The 27524-nt window shown below is 49.4% G+C and overlaps 1 protein-coding gene across 4 annotated transcripts in view; it reads right to left on the reverse strand.

Annotated features, from left to right (window-relative positions):
• Window positions 1–2453: 2453 nt before the first annotated feature.
• Window positions 2454–27524, reverse strand: part of Grm3 (glutamate metabotropic receptor 3) — a 163457-nt gene continuing 138386 nt past the window's right edge. For 2 of the 4 annotated variants that reach the window (XM_005003643.4, XM_005003644.4), the window contains exons 4-7: window positions 21741–22807; window positions 14767–14941; window positions 11646–11735; window positions 2454–3430 (exon numbers count right to left, since the gene is read on the reverse strand). In XM_005003643.4, coding sequence (XP_005003700.1) covers window positions 11656–11735; window positions 14767–14941; window positions 21741–22807 — 1322 coding nt within the window. In that variant the 3' untranslated portion in view covers window positions 2454–3430; window positions 11646–11655. The remainder of the gene's footprint in view (window positions 3431–11645; window positions 11736–14766; window positions 14942–21740; window positions 22808–27524) is intronic. The other 2 variants (XM_063237360.1, XM_063237366.1) reach the window with 2 other exon arrangements.

Consider the following 27524-nt stretch of genomic DNA (forward strand, 5'->3'; position numbering starts at 1 on the left):
GCTTCCACACTTGAGGACTTCAGAGGACAATTAGGACCCCTTCACTGATGGGCAGGCCAAGGAACAGGTCTTTGGTATGCTTGAACTGAATGTCCTGTTATGACTTTTTATTTGTTGGAATTATCTTTATCTTATTAACTCCCTGAAGGCGGGCCCTAAAATAGCTTATAAATTTTGGTAGATTTGGTTGGAGGGGGGCATTGTTTTCCTTATCTAAGCTAACCGATTATACATAATCTTGATTGCATTTCAAATAAAAGCGTGGCACCAGTGAGACTGTGCCAATCTGACCCTCTGTCACTGGCTCTCTGGTTGTATCCATAATCCATAGCCCGTCCTCCTGGCTGCTCACTCTTGTTGGCTTCTGTAGCTCACAGCCCTTTTCTGAGAGCCTCTGGGACCCCAAACTGTTGCCGTGAACATGAATAAAGCAGGGACCCATCAGGGCCACAAGCTGGACAGGAGGAGGCCAACTCAGCCTCTCACCAGCTGGTCTTTAATGCTGTGCTCTGTGCCTTCGGGTTTCCTGCAGTTTAAAAATAACAGCTTCTTGCTTTACAACACATACCTGGATGGTCAGAAAGTGTATTAATGTTTAAGCCAGAGAGGACAGAGAGCACACCAAGGTAAACACTCCAAAAATCCAGGCAATTGAGTGCGTAGAGTCTGATGTGTGTGTTTCTGGGAATGAGTTCTATCATTCAGCCTGGGCTCCTTGAATTCAGGAAGTTTTGCAAAGATGGATCAGTTCAACCAGTTTTATATTGTGAGAATAAAATGTTACTTTTTGTTTTAAAAAAGCAAAAACTTGTTTTTAATGGCATATATAGATATATATATGTAAAACATTATCGTGGCTATTTTCTGTACACAGGTTTAAGTGTTGCATTGTTTTTCTGTGTGAGAAGCGTAAAGGGTAAATAAAGAGCAACAAGGAGGCTGGATGCTGGGAAGTCAGAAAAACTGGTTCAAATGGGGAGGGGGACTGGAAGAGGAGGGAGACGGGAAGCAAAACAGGGTGGAAAAGGTCTTTAAAAATTATTTGTGTGCCCCCAAGTCAGATGGTGCATTTTCAGATCAGAGACAAGGTGGGTGTCAGGGAAGGATAAAATGAGGGGCTCTGGGGGCGACACCCTCTCAGGGCCCGGCAGGGGTGAGGCGTTAGCCCCAGACCCGCTGTGTCCTCACCGCTCACGCCAAGCCTGACTGTCCTCTCCTGACCTGTGGTGGCCTCTGGGCTGGGTCTGCACGCTGCCCTGCACACCCTTCTACAGCCACCACCTCCACAGCCTCGCTCTGCCTCGCCCCAGCAGCGGCTGCTCCCGAGCACTGACCCGTTCCTTCTGCCAGGTTGCACAGGGAAAATGACTTGTGTCATTTAGTGGTGTGGAATCTTAGTCTACTCCTCACTCCTCAAGTCCCCAGGTTCCTGTTCGAAAAGGAGAATTGGGGACCTGGGGACACCGTTGCTTTGGGCGCCTAGTGGGCTTTGGATCGGTAGATGTAGTTACAGATCCGGATGCATCCACTAAGAGAAGCCCTCTCCCAACCCACAGCCTCCTTTCCTTCCCACCAGTTTTGTGGGCTTCTGTGTGCTTGGGCACTGGTGTCTGGATGCTTGTGAAATACTGGGTTTCTTGCTTGTCTCACACCCTGTTTAGTCTGTGCATCCCTCAGATCTCTGACTTTTTCATCTATCTTCCTTGGTCACAGTCCCTTCATTAAAATGTCTTCTGATCTTTACCTTCAAATGCAAAGGTTATATCTAATTCTTCTCTCTATCCTTGTGAGCACAGTGACTTCAAAACGTCATGTCTGCATCCTACCTCTGGGACTTGAGTGTTGCTTTATTTGGGAGAAGAGACTGCATGCAGGAGGTCGGGATGAGTTCACCCTTGGTTATTGCAGTGGGCACTTGCCCTCTCCCCCTGAGCATCGTCTTTACACACAGGGACCATGACAAAGACAAACGGGAGCACAGTGGCATGGCCACAGACCGGAAGCCTCCCATCCCAGATGCTGGGAAAGGGACAAGGGAGCCTGGCCCTATACATTCCACCTTTTAGATTTGTGGCCTATGTCACAGAGAGAACACATTTTTGTTTTTTTAAGCTGCATACATTATGGTGTTGTCAGCTGCGGGACAGCTGAATTCTCTGTCCATGGTCCCTGATGCAGGAACTGGCAGATAGGTGTGTTCTCAGCAACTTTTCCCACAGAATAAAGTGCTTGCAGCTGGGTGTGGTGACACTCGCCTATAACCTCAGCATGTGCAAGGCTGAGGCAGGAGTAGGATTTGGAGTTTGAGGCAACTTGGTCTGTAAAGTAAGTTCAAGGCCAGCCTGAACTGCAAAGTGAAATTCTGTCTCAAAAGGACAAAAAAACAAACAAAATTTGCTACTAAAAGGTTGACACAATCCTGGTGAAAATAATACAGTTTAGCTTGCCCACAATTTTGCTATTTCCTCTTTTATTTAGGCGAGTAAAACATGGAAGTTTATAGATGAGCTTGTGTGCCCCTCAGTTGTGGGTAGGGGTCACTTCCTGGGCTCTTGCCGACCAACGGTGTTTAGGGGAACAAGTGTCTGCAGCCCCCAGGACAGCTTTTTACTTCAGAGCCGGGTTCCGGCAATTCTGGGGTGTCCCATGGCTGGGTACGTTTCCGTGACACCTGTGGTGCCGCCAGTCACTTTCTGCTCATCGTGACCTTGACAAAGTCCAGTTCTCTCTCCAGCCCTCCAGCAGGGGGCGGCCTGCGTTCCAAGCTGTGTGGCTGTGAAGAGGGGAATGGTCAGGTGATTCCTTCCAAAATCGAAAGTAGACAGGACTTGCAGTCCATGTGTTCACATTGCCTCAAGAGACTCAAAAAGGACAAACCGTTTTCCACCATGCTGGAAAACCGTGAAGGTTTTATTTCCAATGCCTTTACTTAACATAGATGCTTTTTATTTTTGCTCAGAAAAACGATCTGTTACACATAATGTAACTTTAATATACAACATAGAAACTCATCCTAAATTAGTTACAACAAGGACCTACAAAAACTTGATAGGAAAAAAGTTACCTAATATTGCCACCATAGTTGTAGTAGACTGATCCTGTCAGACCCTGTCACCCATGCTCAGCTCTGTAAACAATGGTTATTTCTGTGTTTTGGGGGAACCGTTAATAATAGGGACACGAAAATCAGCCTAGAAAGTCCTAGCACATCACTATACTGTACAGTCCTCAAAAATAATTTATGCGCTGCTTCTAAAAAAAGGTTCCAGGGCCTTTTGTTCGTCTCTGCATTCCGGAGCTGCCCTCGGCATGAGTGTCTAACAGTCTAACACTTCGGGTGCCGAGCGGAGTCTTGGTCACAGCGAGGAGGTGGTAGAGTCCAGGACTTCGCGCCCATTGCACACAGTGGGGACATAAGTGCTGGCAGAGGCTGTGAAACAAAGCAACGAGAGGCTTGGTTAGGGGGGCCATGCGGGAAGGACGCACGTGGGGTGAAAATAAAGGGCAAAACCCGCTTTAACTCTGTTTTGGAAAGCCACTGTTCCGTGGCAGCTACCTAAGTGTTTTTTGCTCAGCATTAGTTTGTACACTAATGCTAAGAACGCACTTCCACACCAGGCCATGCTGAGAGCGCTTGCAGCACAATTATGGCTTGAAGAAGATTCTCGGGCTGAAATGAGCTTTGATCCACAGACTGGTCAACGTGCAATGTGCAGCACTGAAGGTCCTTGACAAATCATTAACTGTTAAACGATTGACTAGTTCAACACCTGCAAGAATTTTGTTCCCCCAGGAGCTCTGAGCTCCCCAGAGCCTGGCTGGAGACACTGCCACTGCCCAGACCCAGACCCTGTCACCTGGGGAACAGCAGTGAGGGCTGTGTGCTGAGGGCTTCTGCCCCCAAGGGTGGTGCCCTTCCTCGTAATGACAGTGACAGTGATGTCAGCACTGGCATGGTAACGTAAGCGTGCGTGTTCATGAGTCTTTTACGAGACTTCTTTTTATCAGGTACAATTTTTAGCTATGGACTTGTTGGTAAAGTTTGGTTTCTATGAGAAATTCAGCACCACATAGGTTTTTTTTTCCACTTCACCTTCAATGATTTTTCATTTCACTGAATGAAGACAAAAGCGTGGGCCCTCATTCACCGTGAGATTAAGACGACTTGCAAGAAGGCTGGAGGGAGAGAGGAGCTTCCACAGCCTCCCAGGTCTCTACATGGCCATCCTGGCCCTGTCCATCCAGACACTGAACAGAGGAGCTGGCCTCTGGGCCCCAGACCACAACCAAACCACGTGGATCAGTTCCGGGCCTGTCCTCAAGGGCTCACAAACTAATCTGATGCCAGCATGTGCATGCCTGACAGTGGATGGAGTCTTGCTCCATAAAACTTTAATATACAACATAGAAACTCATCCTAAATTAGTTACAACAAGGACCTACAAAAACTTGAGAGGAAAAAAGTTGCCTATCATTGCCACCATAGTTGTAGACTGATCCTGTCAGACCCTGTCACCCATGCTCAGCTCTGTAAACAATGGTTAATTCTGTGTTTTGGGGAACCGTTAATAATAATTTTGCACTGGAATGTTTTAAATACTGAATGTTTTAAATACTGAGCAGTGACTACTTGTGCAATCTAAAGGGATGTGGCATTCAGTGGGGAGAACATAGCATCTTCTGGGGTGTTCAAGTCTTGATGTCGCTGCTAGGGAAACTCAAAGCCCTGGGCTTCACATCAGATCTGGATGATGGATCATATCTGGCTGACTGCTGTGACTGGGTCAGGCACAGGCTGACTCTTCAGGGGTCCCCCCTTTTATCATTGTGAGGATTAGCTTCAAGGTCCTTTCCACTGTGAGTGTGTTAACAGCTATATAGTCTTTGAGGGCAGGAAGCATAGGGCATGTCCTGAAATTTCTATTGTGAAGGCATTTAAACATGGTTTATATCAAACAAGTACCTGATGGAAAGTGGCTAGAATAATAACCCCACAAGTGAGGATTTTATTTTATTCTTTACAAAGTCTATACTTGATCAAATTCTGGTATCACTGCCAAAAACAGGTAAGGTAAGAGAAAGAGCAAGACAAAGTAAAGTTCAAACCTCAGGTACCTGGCAGCCGAGGATGGATGGCTGGGCCATCTCATGTGTGCTCCTGCTACAGCCCCGTGTCCACCTGTCTGCTCAGCACCTGGGAGTGGGAGCGTTGTGGACATTTCAGGGTCCCTGAACAGAGCAGAGCTCTTGATTCCATAACCGCATGTAATCAGCCTTTCTTTCTTCAGTGAATGATCTCATGCCTTCCCAAATACAAACACTGCAGCATTCGCTTCATCTTCCTGTCCTTCCCGAAGTCAGATCCCTCTTCTTCAGAAAGCTACCACCTGCCAGAGGACCAGTGGCTCGTTTTCTCTCCCTGGTTTAAAAAGCAGTACGGCCCCGCGTGCTGCTGCCTGATGTTTCGCTCCCTTCTTCTTACTTCTGTTCGTCTGTGTGTTCCTGATCAGCAAGGATGCCGAGGCTGTGCTGTTTCCTCATGTATCTCTAGTGCATGGACCAGACCCTGTCTGATCTCCTCAACGATCACTAAGTATTCACATTTTGAGGAACGAGGGAGTCCTGTCAATGTAAAAGAGCCTGTCACACATAGGAAGCCTGTGCACAGCTTGCTGGGGACAGGAGAGCCCTCCTGTTTCTGAGCCACATCCACTGCCTACAGAGAGACTGGCCAGCCTGAGAAGCCCAGGTCAGCCTGCTGCCTTAGACCTACCAGTCCCTGCATCTCTTCCAGAGCAGGTATGGTGAGTGTTTCCAGACAGGCCTTTCATTTCCGGAGACCAAAGAGCAATGACCTCAGGGAATCAAGGAAAAGAGGGACAGCACATGCACCAGTCCAGCTCTTCCTCGCCGCACTCTCGGGGCTGCAGCAGAAGCTGGGACAAAGCCCTAGCCCTTGAAGCCTGTGCCTCCTAATTAAAAAGTCAAGCATTTTTTTTTTTTAGCAAGGAAGGAACAGCAGGGCCTGTAAAGGCCAGCTTTGTGGATTTGACTGTTTTCTGATTTGCACCCCATAGACATTGCTCATATCCTCACCTGCTCCGCAGGGACATCGGGGAAAGCCCCAGGCCAGGAGGTCTGAACTCTGGAGGAAGAGCTTACTACAAATTCAAGCTTTCTTATAAGGAGTAACAACAGCCAGAGTCTCCCATTAAACCCTGCAGGTTTTCTCTCTGAGCACTTTTTAGTTAGTTGAGAGAAACTTATTTGCATGTTTCAGCTTTACTGTTTCATCTGTAGCTTTTGCTGGTACATTTTATTATGTAAAAATATTCTCATTGCTGCACATGCTGCTGAATATGTTTTATGAGTTAGTTTACTATCCCAATTACCTTGCCTTTCATAAATATTTTACTTGTGCTTCCCATATTAGCCCATCTGTTATTCCCCAATGCAGTACACGGAAGAGTAGAAGACTACCACTTCTGTGTGTGTGTGTGACAAGTTTCTGCTATTATTCTGATGAAATTCTCATGAGATCTTTAATGGTGTAAGCGTGGCCCATTTTCTTTAGTGCAGTTAGGCCAACTTCTATAATCGCTCTCTTACCAGAAATAGGAGGTGTGCAGCCTGCTTCGGCCTTCCTGGACCTGGGTAAACAGCAGCTGTCCTGGGGGGAAGGGAAGTGCTTTCTGCCTCTCAAAGTGAACACTGGAGACAGCTGCCAAGGTCATCTTGCTTTACTGCTGACCACAAAAGGGAAATTCCCGCTCATCGCCAGGCACATTTTCCTTCAGTGCAGCTAAGTTTCAGCCTTGTCTGGCTGTGAAATCACCTCCTTTACTGCTAATACTGGGCGGCCAGGCTTTGTTCCCAGGCTCTGTGACACACTTAATAGATTACTGTGCTGGTCAGTTTAGTGACTGAGGCTGGTTCTTAAGGGCCACTGTCTCACGATACCTCTGGGACACAGTGCGCTCAGAAGAAATAAAGCAAGTATTTTAGTAGGAGAGAAGTTCCAGTTTGCTCCCATCTGTTCCATTTCTCTACTCCTGGTGACCCCAAGTAACTATCCTGGGAGGTCTGATGGCTTAGATATTTAAAGCAGTGGCCACGGTCCATACTCCCGGCCATTGTGGCCTTGCCGTCCTGCTGGCCTCCTGGGTCTGCTTCCTTGCTCATCATGTGACATGGTGTGTCCCGTTTCAGAAGTTCATCTAGGGAGACAGTGACACTGCGCCACTGGCTTGGTCATCTTGCTGGCAGAGAATTCCTTCTGGAACAGTAGGGGCATCCTCTGTATGAGCCAAGTAGTGCTCTTGAGCTTTGAACAGCAGATTAATATGAAATTCTATAATTATGCTGAGGAATAAAACCTTTAATTTCTAAATGCAGAGTTAGAACTGTATGGAAGCAGCTGTGGGAGACCACTTCTCAGTCAGTGGTTCTTTCCCTGTGAGACAAAGTGAAGCCATGGATGGTCTAATATCGCTTAGCTGCCACATCAGCAGCAATGGCGCTTGGTTTCCAACTAATTGCTAATTCCAACTAATTCCAATTAATTCATTGTAGGAGGCGAGGGCTTTGGGCACGACCTACCCAGGGCAGAGACTTATCAACCACGGTCTGGGGACACCAGCCCCCAGGCCCTACACTGATGAAGCGGAGCCCGTGGCAGGCACCAGATAACAGCCGAACCTGCACCTGGTGCCAGTCTTCTGGCAGGAGACCGAGTGGGGCCATCTGCCTTAGCTGGGAGAGAAGACACATAAGGACACAGCAGAGCACTGTGGCCACTGCCCCACCCTTGTGCGGCTCTCTTCTGCATGGAGGATGCGCTTTCTCTTTTCCTGTAAAGCACTCTTTTCTTTCTGAGCTCTTCTTTTGTACTTCTTTTTGCTGCAAAATAAATGGGAATGTTCATGTCTACCGACTGTCTGACAGTCACTGACCTGGATGATAGGAACCTGGGAGACGCTGCAGGTCCCTGGCCCCTCCGGAGACAACCTCAGCCCAGTGTCCATTTCGTGCTGTTTTGATGTTCTTTTTTTTCTTCTACCTTCAAGAGCTACAGCGATTTGCAATCCATAACCAGCAGGGCCAAGGGCCTGGGCACTCTCGCTGTTCACTGCTTTCTCCTCACCACCTCCTGGGTTCCAAGTCCTCTTTCCTATCCAGATAGGGATCGGCAGAGCTCATTTGCTTGGTGGTTAACATGAACACCAGTTCGAAGCCAGATGAGATGAGAGCCCATGTGGGCCTCTGTCTCCCTCTGCACGGAACCAGCCCTCCTGGCTTCACCTTGTCATGACAGCATTTAATGCTATCAGCACACACCCACCATCATCACCCCAACCTAAGCCACTGCCCCCAGGTGCTCACTGCCTTCACAGAAACATGGCAAGTCCTCACAGTGGCCTTGAGGCCCTGCGAGCTGACCCCGGGAGCACCCACTTCTCTGGCTGCTGTGTTTGTTCTCCGATGGCTATGCTGGCCTCCCCAGTGTCCTCCCAACTCGGGGCTTTTGCAGGTGCTCCTCCTTGTGCCTTTGGCAGCCACATGACTGTTCATGGTGAGCACAGTGTTCGTTTCCTTCCTAGTGCTCTAAGAGGTCCATGAACTGTGACTCTGCCCCTCATGGTCCCTCCTCATCCCTCACCAGAAATGACCTGGGGTTTGTTGATGCTTTATGGGCTGGTGACCCTGCTTGGCCCAACTAGAGTAGCAGCAGCAGCAGAGCAGAATCTGCTTGATGAGTTCATCACACAACCCTGCGGCCAAGTAGACGTTGGCTCAAAAAACGGTGAGCAAGGCAGATGAAGGTTTATCCTGTCTTCACTACTTCGTGAGGGTCCCTGTTTCAAAGCCTCTGAAATCAGACCAGGTAAGGGGTACCAGGGTGCCCTCCATTTCTTTGTGTGCAGGAAGTTCTTGTGCTGTGTACACAAATCTTTCTGGTTAGGAATGTTCTCCAGAGAATTTTATTTGTACCAAGTGAAAAAGGAAGTGGGGAAGATAACTGAGTACAATAAATTGATGTGAAGTCTTTCCCTTTTTTCTGCTCTAAGGTGGAGAGCACAAGAAGCCAATGTGTAGGCACCAGTTGATTATGTACACATTCCGCTTTTTAAAGTAAATGCATGCACAGAATTCCGAGCATGACTCCAGGGTCCCACAGATGAGATGAACTTGGGCCACATGGAAATGTGTTTGGTTGCAGGTCTCTGTACTGGGCTCTGGTGTGGAGCTCCTAAGCCAAAATCTGGCCAGATGTGCAGGACATGGCCAATGGTGTTTAATTTAAGAAAATGGTAGGTAATGAGGGAAATAACACCTTCGACTTAAACATCTAGCCAAGAGCTACTAATAATATACCTCACTCATGTCTTTGTCACATCACATTTCCAAAAGTCTCTGAAGTTCCTTTCTCTGTGGGCAGCATGGCTTTGGGGACCACGGTGGACTCTGGTGAAAAGAGCTTATGCTGCTGGACTCCCTAGCACAGGGCCTTGGGTAGGGGGCAAGTCTGTACCTAGGTCCAGATTCGGTCAGGGGGAGAGCTGCACGAAGAACCTTTAACTAAAAAAATCATGGAACCCGCAGTGTTAAGATGCTTCCAGTCAGATACTAGCCTGTAGGTGAATCTTAAAACCGAGCTGAGGCAGAAAATCCAGAGAGGCCAGAGGACTCATAAAGCAGATTTTGAGAGTTTTATTTGTGCCTTCAGTTGCCAAATTCCCTGAGTAATCCAGTAGACAGGATCCTAGTTTCTTACCTGGACCACGCCCACATGACTCAGCCTCAGTGGTCCCATTCCTGCTATTACAGAAATGGACTGCACTTGTTTGGAGGTGGGAACCACGAGAAAAACAGTAAAGAGAGCAATTTAAGGACTGGCAAAGAGCAGATTACAGCAGCGATGCTACGCAGAGGGCACGAGAGGTAGCAAGCCCAGCTCTGACACGGCAGGACTGTGGGGCTACATCCAGAACTCTTCCTCCTGTCCTCTGGAAAGCAAGCGGGATGGGAGGAGATTCCTGGGAACGAGGTGGATCCTCTGGAGGGAAAATTGGATGGACACTGTCTGCACTGGCCGCACTGGTTCTGTGCTGGCTGGAAGCGAATGTTTTGCCTTTCTGAACACTCTAGGTTCCTCCTGCACTGGGTGCTGGAGATTTATGTTTACAACACGCTCTTGCCAGTGGTGAGGAAGGCTGCTAACTCAGTCTGCGTCACCAAATAACTTGCTAATAACTTGCAGGGCCAGGGTACACATGGAATCCCTCTGGGGCTCCCTGGACTTAGACCGAGGCATAGGATGCTATTTTTCTGGATTTGCAATGTTATAGGCAGCTGAGTTAGAAATATAGACAGGCAGATAAGGGCTAGGCCCTTGAGGAACCAGGGCAGAAGGCCAGATATCTTGTAACCTCCTGCTGTAGGCCAGACCTCAAGACAGAATGTTACAGGCGGCTAAATTTGATACAAATACAACAGGCACTCAGACAGGGCCAGGTCTTGGAAGGAGCCGTGCAGAAGCCCAGATACCTTGCAACCTCCTGCTGTGGGCCAGGCCTTAAGACAAAAGTTCAGGCAACCACACCCCCATCTTAAGGATTAGTATTCTAAATAGGTCTCTATGACCCCAGGAATCTGAGAGTCACCATCCCAACCCCGACAGGAAGACAGGAAGAGTCACTGTTTGGTATTCATGCCCACTTGCTAGTGCTTCACCTCCCCTTTTGATCCTGATTTAATCAATTTTACCTGAGTAATTACACTCCAATCTGACTGACTGACCATAGTTCCGTCCCACTTCATGCCTGCCTGGCTTGCTGTTTCCCATGCTTTCCCACCTTGGACCTGCCCCACTGTGGCTTTACTTTAACATTCCCTAGAAAAGACAGAGTCTTTGGCAACCCACTCAGGACCTTTGCCATCTCTCTCCCAGACAAAAGCTTTCTTTCTCTCAGTAAATGTATTCTGCTCTTAACTTTCATGCCTAAAATTCATTCTTCAATTTTAGAGAACACCACCTTGTACCAGACATCTAGTAGGCTGAAAGTTTCATTTGCCTGTATCAGGAACACTTCCTGATGAGGCACGGTCCGACCTGTTTTGGTTCGGCCCGTCTAACTCAAGCTCTCAGAAACTTGGGGTGGCTGAGGCCAAGCCTGGTGCTCAGGTGGTGGCTCTCTGTACTACTATTATGCCAGGACAGTAGAAATCTTCTCCCTTGGTCTGCTTGTACTGCTACTTTCCATCATAAAATGGAAAATATTTTGCAATGAGGAGTAACCCACAACGTGAGCAGCTCATCAGTTATGGTCTAGGCAGGTGACTTTGTGAGTGAGGCTGGTCAGGGAAATCGGTCTCCAGCTGCCACAGCTCTGCAGGGACCCAGGTGTGGGCACCATCAGTTAGCAGAAGCCTTTTGGCTGGTGGCGCTGCTAATGCTATGCAGCATCTAAGCGATCACCATGGGTAAGAGGAATGCAGACCATGGGCCTGGTCTTGGGTACAGAAGAACTCCAAGCCCGAGGGAGCATGTCACCCCTCACCCCTCCCCAGTGGCGCCCACATCTGTGCCTTCCTTCTGTCCTGCACAGACCCCAAAGGGCCTCGCCACCACTGCCTCCACTTGCCTCCTTCCAGCTAGGCAGCCCCGCCGACGTCCCCGTCACGCACTCTGGACTTCCTGTCTCCAGGAGCAGCTCTGAGGGGTCCTTTGGCTGCTAAGGAGAATGAAGTAAAGAATGATGTATTTTGTTTTTCATCCAAACACAAAGGGTATTTGCTTAGAGGTGAGTGGGAGAGGCTTACATGTGGGATGGGTGGAGGACGGCAAGGTGGTCCATGGCCTGGGGGGAGGAGGAGGTGTCCCTCCCCATATACATCTCCTTGGGGGCCTGTGATTCTGCCCTGGAGATGCCCTGCACCCCACCTCCGCAGGGAGTATGGATCCAGCCCTCTCCCTCTGGAAGGTCACTGTGGGCCTGCCGGAACTATCCTGGGTCAGTGATGAAGCCACAAGGTGCTGGTGTCGCTGTCCCCAGTTTTCCGCCTGGGCCACTTTTCCTGAATCAGCTGGGTTATCTGTCCCAGACCAGGCTTCCCTCTTTCGCCTCAAACCCCAGAAGTCAGTTATCTGTGGGTGGGGCCAGGAAATCTCCATTTCAAAGAGCTTTTTTTTGGATACACAAATATTTGGGAACCATTGATCTATGCACGTAATTAAGGATTCAAGGTTATTTTTCTTCTAACTTCTACTGTACTAATTAATCATGTGCAGCTTGAATTGTTCTCTTCTGCACAGAGCAGTACATAAAAACATTTCTCAGTTAGTGAGTTTTCCAAGTTGCCTTAACCATGTTCAGTCTTCCACGCCTGTGTTTGAGTTTTGGCCATGCTTTTCCATCTCTCTGGGGAAACTTCTCAATTTAAGAATTGGGCACCAGCACCTTTTCTGCTATTAACTTCCTGGGCTGCTGCTGAGAGGCTTACGAAGGTCTAAAACCATGCAGCTCACACGCTACTCTCTGGCTGCAGATAAGTGGGAATTGAGGTCCTGCTGAGTCCAGGCTCTGGAGTGTGGCTCTGCCCCTGGTTTCTGAGAGGTGTTCCTGTCACCGTGAAGCAAGGCAGGCGCATCCTGACTGTAATGAAGAAATACAGTCCCTGTCCCGGGGCCAGCTCCTTGGCCAGGAAGTTTGCTTTTCTGTGCAGCCTGCCCTGGGGGGGCCCCAAGAGAAGCTTCCTGTGAGGACCAGTATGACAGTGAAGCCCCTCAAAGCCCTGAATCAGCTCAGCCTTGGCAGGAGCCCCGGGGAAGAAGCCAGAAAACACCTCGCCCATGAGACAGGTGAATTCCTGACCCAGAGAACCAGGAGTGATCCTGAGAGAAGTGCTTGAAGCCACTGAAGTCAGGGAGAGCTGTGTGGTGTGAGAATAATGCGGAATGCGGAGGGCAGAGTGGTGGCCCTGTCCTCATGCCTGAGTTCCTCGCTGCCACCGCGGAGAGAACAAGCCATAAGCCAGTCAGCCAGCACTCACTGAGGGCTGAAGGGAAGGCCTGAGGCTTCCCAGAAGAACAGAAGTCACCTCTGCCGCTGTTCCCTGCAGAGGACTGGCCACAGCCCCACACCACAGATAGCCCTTCTCCTAAGTGGCGAAGTGACTGTAGGGAGCCTGTGCACACCCTCGGGCACCTCAAATCGTCCCAAGGGGATGTGCAATGATTAGAGCAACGTAAGTGCCACTTAGACAGCTGCCACATGACATTGTGTGGGAGTAACAGACAAACAGAAAAATGCATGTTCAGTACAGACACATTTTTTCAAATATTCTGATCTGCAGTTTTCTGAATTTGTGGATTTGCAATCTGTAGGTATAGAGGTCTCTCTATGTAGCTCCAGTAGAATATTGTTCTATACTTGAATGCAGAAGAGCTTAAGGACATTTCTTGATTTATCAAATAGTGTCTTTCCCCATGTTTAGGAGGAAATGGAAATGCTGGACGAACATCCAGTGGGTTGCATTCCAGTTTGCAAAATGCTGCTAGGTAAGAAGCTCCCTGGGCCCAGGGCTCTGTCTTGGTCTTTGCTGGGTGCCCAGTGCTTAGAAACCTCTGGAAGATGGGCAGGACTCAAGGAATTAATGAACAAATGAATCTCATGATGATAGTTCCGGTTTATTAAAATAGGAAAAGATTTTAATTGCAAGTTAGGAAATCCAAGCTCAACTCCTCACTCCTGGATCACTGTATACCCTTGAGAACTCACTTCCGTCCTCGATTTTCTTACCTACAGAGCAGAACTTGTGGTATCTGGTACTCATGAGGACAAGTAAGTCCACAGATGTAAAACTACTTTAAATGAAAGGTGCAAAATTACAGAGCACAGATGGGACATGTTAGTGATACCTTTTAAATGCACAACGCTACATAGAAATTCATGTTGTTATGTAATACGGCTCTGTTGATTTGGGTTAATTAGGGGGGTACTGCTGAAACAATGAGTTTAGACCTTTTAAAGAGAAAGGATTTAAAATTTCATTTAAAATTTCATTTAAAATTTCACTAAGGCAACGTTCCCAAAGTGATGGGCTGGGTAGGCTCCTACCTGAAGTGCCACCTGGTCCTTACCAGCTGAGCAGGGCCCCTGTGGCCACAGAACAGTGTTTCCTGCAGATGGGTGTTTTGAAGGGAAACTTGACCAGTTGAGGTGTTCATGTTTCCCTCCGTGACTTCCCCAATTCCTGGAATATGCACTGGCAGCTGCTGCACGGGCGAAGCCCAGGCTGGGGATGCGAGGCTCTGAGCAACGTCCGTGAGGCTTAGGGACACTGTTCAGTTGTCCTAACCACTGCCCACACTGTTGTGTGGTCCTGGCTGTAGCTGACTGCACCACCCTGCACAGCTCCCTTTGCCCCCCTGGGGAGCCAGCCACCAGCTGAGCTTCTTGTGAATCTCCCAGCTGGCTTCCTGGGAGAGATGCAAGGTGCAGTGGTGGGGCCCTTGGCTTTGAACTAGGGGTGTGGACCCTGAATTCTGCTTCAGCCTTTTTAATGAGTCCAAACCCCAACACAGAGAAGCCATGCCACATCCCTCTTGCCAGCCCGGACACAGTACCCCTGCTCTCCTGCTCGCTGCTGGGTCCCCAGCACCCAGCACCTCACCTGGCACACAGGTGAGCAGCTACTCAGCATGCAGCTGAGCGGCTCCTTCCCTGCCCTGCATGGCAGCGTGTTGCTGAGCCCCGCACTCACCCTGAGAGTAAGTGGTCCCCGTTGCACTGACACTGAACCTGTTGAGATGCAGCCGGTGTGTGACCACATTCTTCTGGGGCTGGAACAGCACAATGTGCACCTTGGGGGCAAACAGGCAGCCCAAGACCACGAAGCCGCTCAGACTCACGGAGATGCACATGGTCGTCGTCTGCACCTGCAAGAGAAGATGGCCCAGTCAGTGTCCCACAAAAAGTCAGTCAACAATCGGGAACCCTGGAAGCAGAGGAGAAAGAGAAGCTGGTCATTCACGGCTGTGTGCTGGGCCGGCTGAGGTGACCACGGAGCTGTGGCTGGGATGAGCGTTTCAGTGACCGAATGCTGCCTGTGCGGGTTGCTCCTGAACACGTGCCAAGCAGGCAGAAGGATTTTCTGGCTCTGTCTTCTTATGTTTGTAGAAAGATGTTCATGTGGAACCACCGAAGTCAGAGTGGGAAACAGCAAAACACAAATATTCTGTGACTAAGTGGCAGTGGCTGGCGGTTTGGTGGACGGGCTTAGCAGCTGGTGGTTCACTGGGTCAGGAACAAATCTGGGCTGTTTCAGTTCCCACCCTCCTTCCTTCCTGCCCACCCTCGGGCTGCACGGGGGGCACTTCCTGCCCCTCAGCTCTTGTCTCACCTTCCTGGGCCCTGTCATCTGCCTGCCTGGCTGCCGGCGATTTGCTGGGAAATTGTACCCCAGACACCTTGCTTCTCCACTTTCGGTACTGAGCAGGGAGCATGAGCCACTGTGAGACATTCCCACGGAGACACTCGGCTGCAGAGCAGTTCTGGGGCCCAGGGAAAAGTGAGCCCAGTAGCACAGTGCCTGCCATGTGCCTGCGTCCTGCAGCCAGGGAAGCTGGAGTCCGAGCCGTTAACTGACGAGGCCAGAGGACTTCAGGAGGTCTCGTGCTGCTCCTGGTGACAAAGACTGTGTTCCATATTTCTGGTGTAATTATTCAGACCCTAGTTTCATTTTAAATGCTGTCATTTTAAAGCTCCGTTTCCTCACAGATCCGCCCCTGCAAGCTCTTTGGTCAAGCCCTGAACAGCAGGCCTCTCAGCACCCAGCTGGGATTCGAGTGCCTCGTCAGTCCAGCAAAATTGGGGTTTTGCCGACGTATGAGACAGGGTGGCAGAACTCTACCCTTCCTGCCTGAGTCTCCACTGTGGAGCCAAGAGCGTAGCGGGGAGATCTGAATTTTGAAGGTACCCTTGTTTAAAACAGTTCTAGACCTCGTCAGCTCCCCTTGCTCTTCAGACTACAGTGGGGAAAGCAGGGGCTTAGCCCTGTGGCCTCCACTCGCTCAGAGCCCTGTGAGCAGCCTCCACAGGGCCAGGCCCAGAAAAGATGCAGTTGCCACAGTAGGGTGGGTGGTGGTGTGCTGGTTCCGCCCCAGAAACCTGGCCAGTGAGCAAAGCTGAGGCTTTGCTGCCCCACACAGGGAAGTCTGCCCCACACAGACACTATTGCGTGAGCATCCCTGAGAGGAGACACAGCGAAGGACAAGGTGGGCCACACAGGGTTGTCCAGGGGCCACCGAGGGGAGACCGGGGACTTCTGCAGAGAGCTGAAGGGGGACAGAAGACATTGGCATGGAGAAAGAAGGCTGAAGTGACCACTCAGGTTAGAGAACTACTGTCAGCCACTCGGGGCAGCAGGAGGGCAGGTCCAGAGAGCAACTGGGAGACGTACACTCCACACCCTCTAATCTGCCTCTGCTCACACTGTGGACCTGGAGACCTTCTGGCCACACTGCCCTGCTTCCTGTCAGTCACCCCTCCATCAGGGCTGAGGAGTACAGAAGTTCTGATTAGAAAGTGACCACAGGGCCTTGCTATCAAGGGCATGCCACAGGTCGAGGGCCATCTGTCAGTGATCTAAGTGTCTCCATGCCCGCCCGCACAGTAGCACTGCACCGCTCATGTGCCAGGCGCCTCTCACAACCTGTGTCCCTGGAACTCTTGCAGAGCTTGCGCGTGACCATGTTTATCCAACGTGAAAGCTCTTGGAAGCCCAAGTGTCCGCCTCCTGGTTTCAGTTGCTGGGTTCATTCAGACAGCCACTCTGTGGAACACTCATGTGTCTACTCCTTGGGCACGACCAGTCCCCACAGCTGTGTCCACCTCTCTCCAGCCACACCCAACACCCGTCATCGTCTCCATCCTGTAGCATCCTGTCTTCCATAGGGTGCCTGGGTGCTGCCTCATGATTTCAACACCTGTTGTCTTGAGGCCACCCAAACACTGATGATCGGTCCAGCCCGACCCTGTGCTTACAGATTTCCCCTCAGTGGCCGCCTTCACTTATTTTTCTGGATACATAAAAAGTACTAATATCAAACAAAACTTCCCCAAATGTCCCCCTATATGAGCAAGCGACACTCAGATGAAGAAGCCCAGATTCTGGGTGCCATCTTTGGCTGTGCTGCAGCCCTAGCTCTACTGGGGCTGACTCTCCACGGGTCTTGCAGGAGCTGTGGCTGGCAGCGTTCTGCACTTTCTTTTCAAGGATAATGGTGCAGCAGAGGGCTGCAGAGAAGAGAGAGAACGCACCTCTCTCTGAGCGAAGCCAGTACGCCCTGCTCCTGGGCAGAGGAGCTGGGGTTTGGCTACTGCAATTGCTGAGTCACAAATCCTTGTCAGCATCAGTAAAACTGGGCAGGCTAACATGTCACCCCCCAAGGAAAATCTCAGACACTGCAGCCTAACAGATCTGGCAGTGAGAGTGGAATGCCAGCAGGGACATAGCTTTCTATAAAAGGAAGGTCTCAGGCCTCGGAGATGCATCATGGGCTTGCAAATCAGTGGTAACTGTGCTGACCAAGCTGTGGTCAGCCAGGGATCAGGAATGCCCATGTGCCTGTCTACCAGGAAGGTTGGGTCAGGCCAGGGGAGGGTTCAATCAGGGCTCCAGGGCCAGCACCCTGACCATCCCTGCTTCTCCTTTAGGAGGTGGAGGTGCAGTGGGGTTCCTCCCTAGTACGCTTCAAGTGCACCTGAGCCTGCTCTTGGGTCTTCAGGGTGCCCACCATTGTGAGCTGGGCAAGGAATGCCAGGCCTGCTCTGCTGCCATCTCTCCTGCTGACTTTCATCTTCCAAGATGGCAGAGACCTAATCTTCCCTATGGGGAGCTCCGGCTCTTCCATGAGAGGGACTGCCCTGGTCCTTGGGTGGGTGTGCCACAGGGAGTCCCTGAGTTCATAGGGTGGGAAGCTGCCTTACAAGACAGATGCTCACGATTAGAACCAAACTCTTGCTGTCTTGAAGGGTGGCTGAAATCTATGCGCAACAGATCAGCTGGTTGGGAACATCTCCCCATTTCTGCTCTCTACCTCCATAAGTCTGTTACCGAAGGAGAGGGACTTGTCTGCGTCTACTACTCTGCCTCTAGGGTCTGTAAGTGCTCAAACATTTGTAAGACACGAATGTACAAGACACTATCACCAATGAATTCCTTTATGGACAATATCCCACCCAAACAGGGCCTAGATTTTACCTGCACAATCTGAAATATGCCCTGTATCCCTGATGACTCCAGCTTTCATTCTGAAACTCTCTGGGAAGCTTTGGTTGTGATACAACAGAAGTTCTGGATAATTTCTCGAAGATCCTTTGAAATTTCGGGTTCTTATCCAAGTTCTTGCTCTTCCTTGGATGTTTATTTCAGATTTAGTTAGTCCTCTTTGTTTGAGCCCTTGAAATCCATCGTCCTGCTCAGGATAGGTAATTCCTGGCAGTATCAAGGGAATGGATTTGAATAAAAGATAAACTCTCATTTCATAATGGTGTCACTTAGGAAGTTAGTTATTCCTTACATCTGTTTACTCATCTCTTGGATGGATAAAAAACTGCTTTTAGGGTTTTAGGATGATGAGTGTGCTCATGAATGCAAAGACCCTGGTAGAGCGTGGCGCCCAGGAGAGGAGGGTCACTTCGTTTCCCTTTTATCTGCACCATGTCACTTTTTGCCTAAGCAATCAAATCACAAAAAGAAAACAAAATGAATACATTAAAATAAAGATACAATAAATAATTATAAAATAAAATAAAATACAATAAAGAAATAAAGTCCAAAGACTGAGTGAATTCCTTTGCTGGCATACTCTGGTCAAGTGGCCAATTTCCATTAGTTTCCACCGTCCCTCACCAGCCCCGGCCATTTTCCAACAGAGTGGGACCAGCATGCCTGCTACTTTAGTTATTTTTCTCATTGCTGAAACAAAATACCTGATGCCCGAAGATAATGGAGGAAAGGTTTATTTAGCTCACAGTTAGCAGAGGTTTCAATCCCTAAGCAGGCGGCTCCGAGGCAGGGTAGCATTGCAGAGCTGTGGTTCATGGGGCAGAAGGTAGCAACAAGGGTAACAGTTCACCTGCCCCGCACATTCTACCAGGCCACTTAGGGCAGATGGCACTTGTACCATACTTCTAGTGCCCGGGGTCCTCCACGGCACCATGACCCAATCCCACCATCACAGAATCTAGAGTCGTCACCTCTGGAAAAGCCCCACCTATGACTGTGTGAAGCTCTGGGGGACATTAGACACAAGCTGTCACAACAGCCACAGACCACAACAGGTGGTCATTCCTGTTCTACCATAGGAGCATTCTCTAGATTCTCTAGTGACCTTACTTGTACCTTCCACCCAAGTAAAGAATAAAACCACACGTCATATTCCTAGGAAGACCAGGCTCTTACTATCTGAATGCTTGTGAACCCTACAGAGAGTTTATTACTAATGATTCTGTGTTAACCTCAAGTTCTTTCATATGTGATGTTTTCTCTCAAGTTGGGATATAAACCTTCTGAAGGCTGGAGCAGTGTTTTATATTTATTTGTAACTTGCCATGGATAGCACAAGTACTGAGATGTGAGCCTTTCTGGTTGGTGCTCAGAATCTTTCCAGTTGCCCTTAGCATGCTGGATATTTTTCTAAAGCTGCGGATTCACTTTGGGCTCCTGCATCTCCCTTGGGAAATTTTTGGTCTATCTTGCTTTGGAGTTCCAGAGTGAGGGTTTCATGTGCCAAGGCTTGCAGAGCTCTGGGAGGCTCCTGAAGCAGGGGCAGGTGCAGGATAGAGGGACAGGTGGCGCTGGGGGTGGAGGAGAGTGCTCCGCCCGAGTCAGTGCCACCCTTTCACAGGTAGGAATTGGGCCCACTTGCTGTGCTTTCCTTTGATAAGGGAAGCCTTTTGTCAACTTTCTAACTTTGACAGATATTTTGCAACACTGTGAGTCAAACTTCCCATCTGTTGGGTTCCGCAGGGGCTGTAGCGAGTAACATGTGGGCTCTGAAAAGCCCTGGGCCCAGGCTGCAGAGCAGTGAGGTGTTGAGGCTCGCTGGAGCCTGTCCCGACACACTGCTCAGCATGTCCAATGCATGGCCAGGTGTGAAACCCACGGCGTTAGAGCAGCAGCAGCCTCCCTTTCGCACTTCTCCTGTTCACTCACGGCTGGCAGGGTTGCTAAGAAAATCTGTGACTTCTGCAATTCCACTTAGCTGTGCTAGGTATTGTGAGTGTACAAAGTGAAAAGCATCATTTTTAATAAATCAAAGAGTAAAGTAAACAATAGATAATAGCAAGCAGGGAGACAGATCTTTAGGAAATGGGAGAGGCAGAGGAGGAGGGGGCAGGGGAGGGGAAAACGAAGGCAGGGGTGAGGCCCCAGGTGCCACTCCCCACAGGGGTGTGACCACTATGTACTGCAGACATGTAATAGAAAACCTTCAAAAGTCCGTTTCTAACTGACGAAAACTGTTTACCGCAGCTGACATGAAGCTTTGAAAGGGGGATACGTTGAGGAGTGGCTGAATGAGTTAATTGACACCTGCTCTGCTCCCCATTTCTAGAGGTGACAGTGTTGAAAACCTGCTCACAGTGACGTGGTGACCACAGCACCCCACACCATCTCCAATCTTTTCCTCCTCTTCTAACCAAAATCTTGTATCTGTTGCATCCTCTTGTGGGAGCAGCTTTCTAGATTCTGGTAGGCAAAAGACAAGGGGCTTACGCCCACAAATGGGACAGTTCATTCTGTGAAATCCTGGGGAGCCAGAGGCCATGCACCTCTGGGGAACTTTAATCCATTCTGACCTCAGAACTACAGACAATGAAACCCAAGTGCCTGGGGGAAAATTCTGATACCCACTCACTGTCAGATATTGAAGTCAGAATTATTAATGCAAAAATAGCCAGTGAACCGTTGCAACAATTTGGGAAATCGTGATGGAAGAATAAAATTTCTTTCAGAAGAGATGACAATTATGAATTCCAGGAATTTAACTTTACTAAGGGTCTATAATGGTTTAATCAGGTGTCTTGCATATGTACAGCAAGGTTTTTTAACTAGTCCAAGGCCTCTCTCCCTTCCTCTCCTTTCTCTTTTCCTCACACAGAGACAGAGCATATTTGTATACATGACTAAAGTTTTAGACAAGGCACAGCGTGGCACTGTAATCAGTTTTTATAAAAGTAATAGAGCATGAATGAAATTTTTAGATCTTTCAACTGATCCTAGTTTAACGTTGCAGGTGTATTTTAATTTACAGATTGATCTATTGTAGCCAAGTCCTGCTGTGTCTAATTTGAAATATTCTCACTAGTTCTTAGTGATGATGTCTTATTCTTTGGCTGTCACTTTTAAATTTAAACATGCATTTTCTTTCCCACTAGATTGTAAATGCTTGGATGGCATGACACGCACATTTATCTTTGCTACTGGGCCTAGTTCTACGGTCTGAACAAGGGAGGTGCTGGCTCAATGTATTTAAAACATATCGACTTAAATTTTCCGTGATACCAAGGCTCTTTATGGCCTTTGTAAACACTGAGCCCATTCCTAGATGAAGCAAAAAGAGTCGATTTTAAATCTCCACAACGTGACACACACCGACAGGATGCAAGACAAAGAACAGGGAAAGATGGAACCAGTCAGGACAAAAGGACAGGAACCCAACCGAGACTCACTCTGTAGTCAGTGGATGTCACGTAGAAGATGGGCAGGAAGGCCAGCCAGATGATGCAGGTGGTGTACATGGTGAAGCCGATGAACTTGGCCTCGTTGAAGTTCTCGGGGCACTTCCTTGTCTTGAAGGCGTACACGGTGCACAGGATCACCAGGACCACGTCGTAGGCCAGCGAGATAAGCATGCTGGAGTCGCGCACATTGCACTTCAGGATGACCTTCTCGCGCTTCTCAGGGAGGGTGTCCCTCCGGGTGCCAGGGGCCTCCAGGACAAGCCACACAGACACCACCGCAACCTGCACCAGAACGAGACCCAGGCAGATGCAGACTTGAGAGCTGGGGCTGATGAACTTGGGCCTCTGTGCGCCGTTCTTGACCCCATCGAAGATGCGGGCAATGCAGTTTGTCTTGGTCAGCAGGGCTGAGTAGCAGATGGCAAAGGAAGTCCCCAGCCCCAGCCGGCGCAGGGCACAGATGATGGGCGATGGCTTGGCAATGAAGAAGAATGTCATGCAGTAGGACAGGCCGACCCCAAACAGCAGGATATAGCAGAGCTCTCGGCCCGAGGCTTTGACCAGGGGTGTGTTGTTGTGCTTGATAAACACAGTTATGACTACGCAGGTACACATGAAGCCCAGGCAGGCGATGGTGACAGGGCCGATGGCCCAGGCGTCTTCCCACTTGATGTAGTCCTCAGGAAGATCGAAGCATCCTGACAGGTCAGCCGTGGGCCAGCGCCCAGGCCCGCAGTCCATGCAGGTGAACTCATCAATCAGGTATTCATAGGCCTCGCAAGGGATGCATATCCAGCAGCAGACGTCGCCCGGCTGCATGCTCTTCATCTCATTGGGTGCACAGGGGTCGCTGCACTGGGAGGTGGGGATGGAGTTCTGGGCCCAGTGGATGGAGTCCACATCCAGGGACAAGGTCTCTGCCCAGTGACCGACCTTCAGGTAGGAGTACTTGCCACCCACGTTCTGGAAATTGAACACGTTGTATCGCCCCATTCCATCTCCAAAAGTGTCAAACTTGACGATGCTGTCTTCGTCTTTATTTGGGATGAATGGGGCTGCAACGTGCAGAATGAAAGGAGAGAAAAGAACGCTTAATTAGGAATCTTATGTGTGATCAGTCAATTGCTTTGTGACAAACAGTGAGACTGAAGTGAATGTAATTCATCAGTTACCATTGCACGTGCACATCAAAAGCTCGGGCGTACTTAGGCATTCATAGATTGGCTCTCCTGACACAATGCGGGCGGCGGGGAGTGTGTCATGTAAGATGGAGGCCACAAGCCTGCAGTCCTGCGCTGCGTGTGAGCAGATGCTCTTCTGAGGGACCCCACACGGGGTATGGGTGCCAACTCAGGATTCATTGAATACCTATTTATGTACAGTCATCAACTAGCTTCTCACTTTATTTTCATGAAAATAGAAAGTTAAGACATCTGTTCATCATAGGTATATCATGTACTTTTAAATAGTCCAGGCGATTCATAAAGAAAAAACTGAGAATCATTCATAATCCTTCGACTTCAACTTTGACTGTTTGGAGCACATTCATTCCGACTGACCACACCCTCGGGTCTATACCTAACACACTCCTGTCCATGTTGCCAACTGCTGTAGTGTGTGGGTGAGTATTAAAGTTTGTTCCCAAGGCAGCAGGAAAGTGGCCTGCCTCAGCCTGGGGGTCTCTGAGTGTCTGCATTTCCTCTCCCAATCACAGCTCCCTGGAGTGTCTGGGTCTGCTGTCACCTCATTACCTTTTATAAATTTCTTAAGTCTTAGCTGGCATTTAGGAGGGACACCCCCCAAGCAGCTGTGCTGTGGGGACAGCCCGTGAGTGCGGAGGGAAGCGCTGCGTCCTGAGTGTCAGTGCCCTCCCGCCCCTCAGCCTCTCAGCCTTTCCTTGGCACTGTCCTCGGGATGCACTGGTGCCCTGCTTTGTGAGCGGCCTCCTGCCAAGTCTGTGAACCCGTGGCCACGTGTTCTCACACCTGCTCTAGCTGTGTACTGTTTCACAGAGGCCTGTGAGAAAAGCAAGCTCTCTCTGCGCAGCTGTGGGACTGCAAGTGGCAGCACAGTGAAGGCCTAGAGCATGGACCCTGCCGCCCTCCAGGTGCATCTGGAGTCATCGCCAGGCCCAGAAGCTCACTAGGCAAATAGCCCAGGCCCAGGCTGCTGAACCCCACTTCTCCAGTGATCAGCTGCATGGATCTGTAGTGGGGGAGAATTCTGAGGAGCTTGGTGTTTCTCACACTGACCTCACAAGGAAGCAACATCAACGGAGACGGACAACAAATCACTTCACCTTGGAAAGACATGACGTCACTGGTGCTGCATTGCCACACAAGAGCAGGAGCGAAAAGGAGAAAACACGAAGGGCCAGCACGAGGCAGAAGTTTAAAACATGACTTAGAATCTGCCCCAAATTTTAATTTCAAGCCTTTCACCGCTCTACTGCCTCAGAATCAGGGCCGTATCTTCAGAGGGAGCCTGTTGTGGACACAGGTTATGCAAGTGGTTTCTCAGGGTAGCCCATGACCCAGTGAGCCTGACCCCAGGCTCACACGGATTTATTTGCGAGGTTTAATACCAAGGAGATCTGCCCTCCCAAGGCCCATTCTGTGGAAAGGAGTCAAGTCCGTTCCTGAGAAATGTCAGAGGTCAACGGCAGGAGGAAATTAAATGGGTTCTTTCTTTTCCTTTTTCTTTTTCTTTCCTCTCTGCCAGAAGTCCAAATAAGGAAAGACAGCAGTATGGCTGGGAAGAGACCCCGAGCAAAGGGGGCTTGTACTGCCCAGGGCCACATTGTAAATACTAATAAAAATTGCACCCCTGGGCCTCAGGAGTGTCCCTGAGCTCATCTGATGAGCTGCAGTACAAATGCAGAGGAGAAGGCAGAAGGTTGCATCTCCCTCAAAAGAAGTTATGAGGTGAAGGGATCAACATCGGGCTACAGCAGATGAAATCATTTGCAAACACCATGTGGCCCAAAGACGGGAAATCGGAAGAATGGTTCCCTGCCTGCCCCTGCCTACTGCTCAGGACGAGACCTCTGGAGCTTTCTCACTGTTAACCAGAGTGCTCAGCAGCTGGACAGTGCCGTATGAAGGAGGCCCAGGAAGGACCTGGCCCAGGGAAGGGCACCCACAAGAACTGTGTGTCCCCTTGGTGGCTGTGATCCTTCTAAGGGACACCCAGGAAAGGGTTCTGGAAGGTTAATATGGCCAAGGCTTTGCCAGGGCATGGTGACTGAGATGCAGAGAAGGGAGGAGGTCAGAGGAAGTGAATCCTCCAGGTCACACTCCCAGTGACTGCCTCTTCTGACCAGACCCTACCTCTTAACGGTAAGCTGGCTACAAACCCCATAATCCATACCTTCCAGAATCCCTGCTTATGAGCACGTGGGGCTCTTGGTCTTGGTGAACAATTGGATATAAACCAAAGCATGCTGCCCCTGGCCCCCACAGGACTCATGTGCATCCCTTTATCAAAAATGCACTTCATCCATCTCTAAGGGTGGTCCAAGTGCTAACAATTTCAGCACTGCTGGAAAGTTCAAGCCCAAATTCTGAGACTTGAGACAGACACTTAGCTGCGAGCCCCTGTAAAAATCAAGACGAAGTTAAACACTGCTGGCAAACAATGGCACAAGATATCCATCCCCCTTCCAAAGGGCAGGAACAATGGGATAGAAAGAAAGGGGACGAAAGCAGGGCCAAAATGTGAGTCAGGCTGGGGGCTGTATGTGTGTAGACAGGAACTGAGTGCAACACTCTGGCCTGTTCACAAGCCAGGTATGCAATGTTTCCTGTGGCTGATGGCTGATCCAGGGGTACCCACAACAGGGCACGTCCAGCCTGTTTCAGTTGTAGGTGAACATGTTCCTGTGACCAGGCAGAGCTCCCAGGCCAAGATTCATGGGTGCTCTGCTGAGAACCAGTCAGCAAGCCTGAGACTCAAGAAGCGAGGAAAAATGATAGCTTCTACTGAGAGTGCCACCGTCACTCTGGGCGTGTCTCTTGGAGTATGTATGTGCGGTCCCATGTGTATGTGTGTATGTGTGTGCACGCGCACACACACAACAGTGAAATTGTATGGAATTCCAAGTGTCTAATGTTCTTGATCACTGACATTCTATTTTAGACATCCTGATGGAGAAATGACAGCATCCCATGTGGATTTTTGGTAACTAGCTTCTTCCTGATTCTGGATGGTGCTGAGTGCTTTACTATAAGCTAAATGAGCATTTGGAAATATTTTTTAAACAGTTCCTTTGCCAGTGTCACCCATGTTGGATATTGTCTCTTTTGAAATTTGACTTGCAGAGAAATTTTAAAACCTAGAAATGAGTTCTTTTCAAATATTTGTGTAGTGAAGATACTTTCCCAGTCAGTGGCTTGTATTGTCCAATAATCACAGATTCTTCATTTTACTGCTCAATAAATTCTTAATTTTAATGTCTAACTTGCCACTTTGTTTCTAATTCACTCCCTTTGTGATTGGTGTTTTGATCACTTTGTTTAACAATCTTTAACCTGTCCTAAGATGGTACTGGTGCTGAATGAATTTAAGAACATTGTGCCACTCAGCTCCTCACCAGTCCTTCATGGTGGGCATTTAATTTGGGGACACTGAGACTGGTGCCTTGGAGAGTGGCCACTGTTCCATCTAGCTTGTAGCCTCTCTACAGCAGGGATAACAACCTCTTTATCTTTATTTTTTCACTTGATTGGGAAAGGCAAGAACGTTGGAAGCAGGCCTTTACTTCCTTCTAAACTGACACTAGACTTCCTACAGTCATCTCAGGAACTCAAAATTGTGCCAATGCCACAGCATAACAGTCCAATTAAATATGACTCTGAGGAAATGACCCTTGATCCATTGCACCTGGGTACAGTCTCCTATGGTCACAGTTGAGGATAACCTATTGGGACACCCAGTGGAAAAGGTGAGAGCCCCTGGGAATAGGTGAGGGTCTGGCCTGTGGTGTCACAGTGCTGACAGGGAGAGGCTCTTGCTGGGCAATGGCTGGATTCTAGACATAGTTTAAAAATCTCAGTTTCTTGTAAATGGAAAACACTGACACCAGAGAAATTCTCTGTGGTTGCCGCATCTCAAGATTGACTTATCCTTTTTTTTCCCCCATAGGCACTTCCCACAGAAGAGCCTCCCTTTACCATAGACCCTCCTGCCACAGCTCTGTGTGAGTTCCCTTTTCCACCTCTCACCAGCTAGATCTTTCCTTGCTGGCCCTGCCTAGGTGAGCAGCATGCTGGTGTCTGCAGCAGGTGCTGGGGATGCACCCTCTTAGGGCGGCCGGAGCAAGGATGCCTTCTCTGAGGGCATGCAGAGGGGCTCCATGGGAGCCCAAGGCCCACAGATGCTGTGGGGTCTGAAGATTCACCAGCATATTTTGGTTTGGAGGGCAGCTGTGACTTCTGAAGACAAATTTAATCTGTCTTCATGTTCCTTAATGGGTCCAGGTCATAGAGTAGAGCACAAATGAAAAATAGAAACAAGAAAAGGGAACAAAGGCTTCTCCAGGACATCTCTGACTTTGTAGAAGAGAAGGTAGAGGAGTCCCATCATTTGTTTGCCCTTAGGGGACTTCTCCAAGACCCATAAGCTACACCCTAGGGCATTGTGCATGACAGGGACAGAGTACCCACAGGGAGACTCCTGTTCCGAGGTGCTCCGAAGTCAGCAGCACAAACCATCAAAAGAGGACCTGAGTTTGGAAACAGAGCTACCATGCTGAAGAATATCCTCACAGTGACA

Source organism: Cavia porcellus, unplaced genomic scaffold, assembly GCF_034190915.1.
Source record: "Cavia porcellus strain 051 isolate PalLab524CR breed Dunkin Hartley unplaced genomic scaffold, mCavPor4.1 scaffold_2, whole genome shotgun sequence".
Taxonomy (NCBI): Eukaryota; Metazoa; Chordata; class Mammalia; order Rodentia; family Caviidae; genus Cavia; species Cavia porcellus.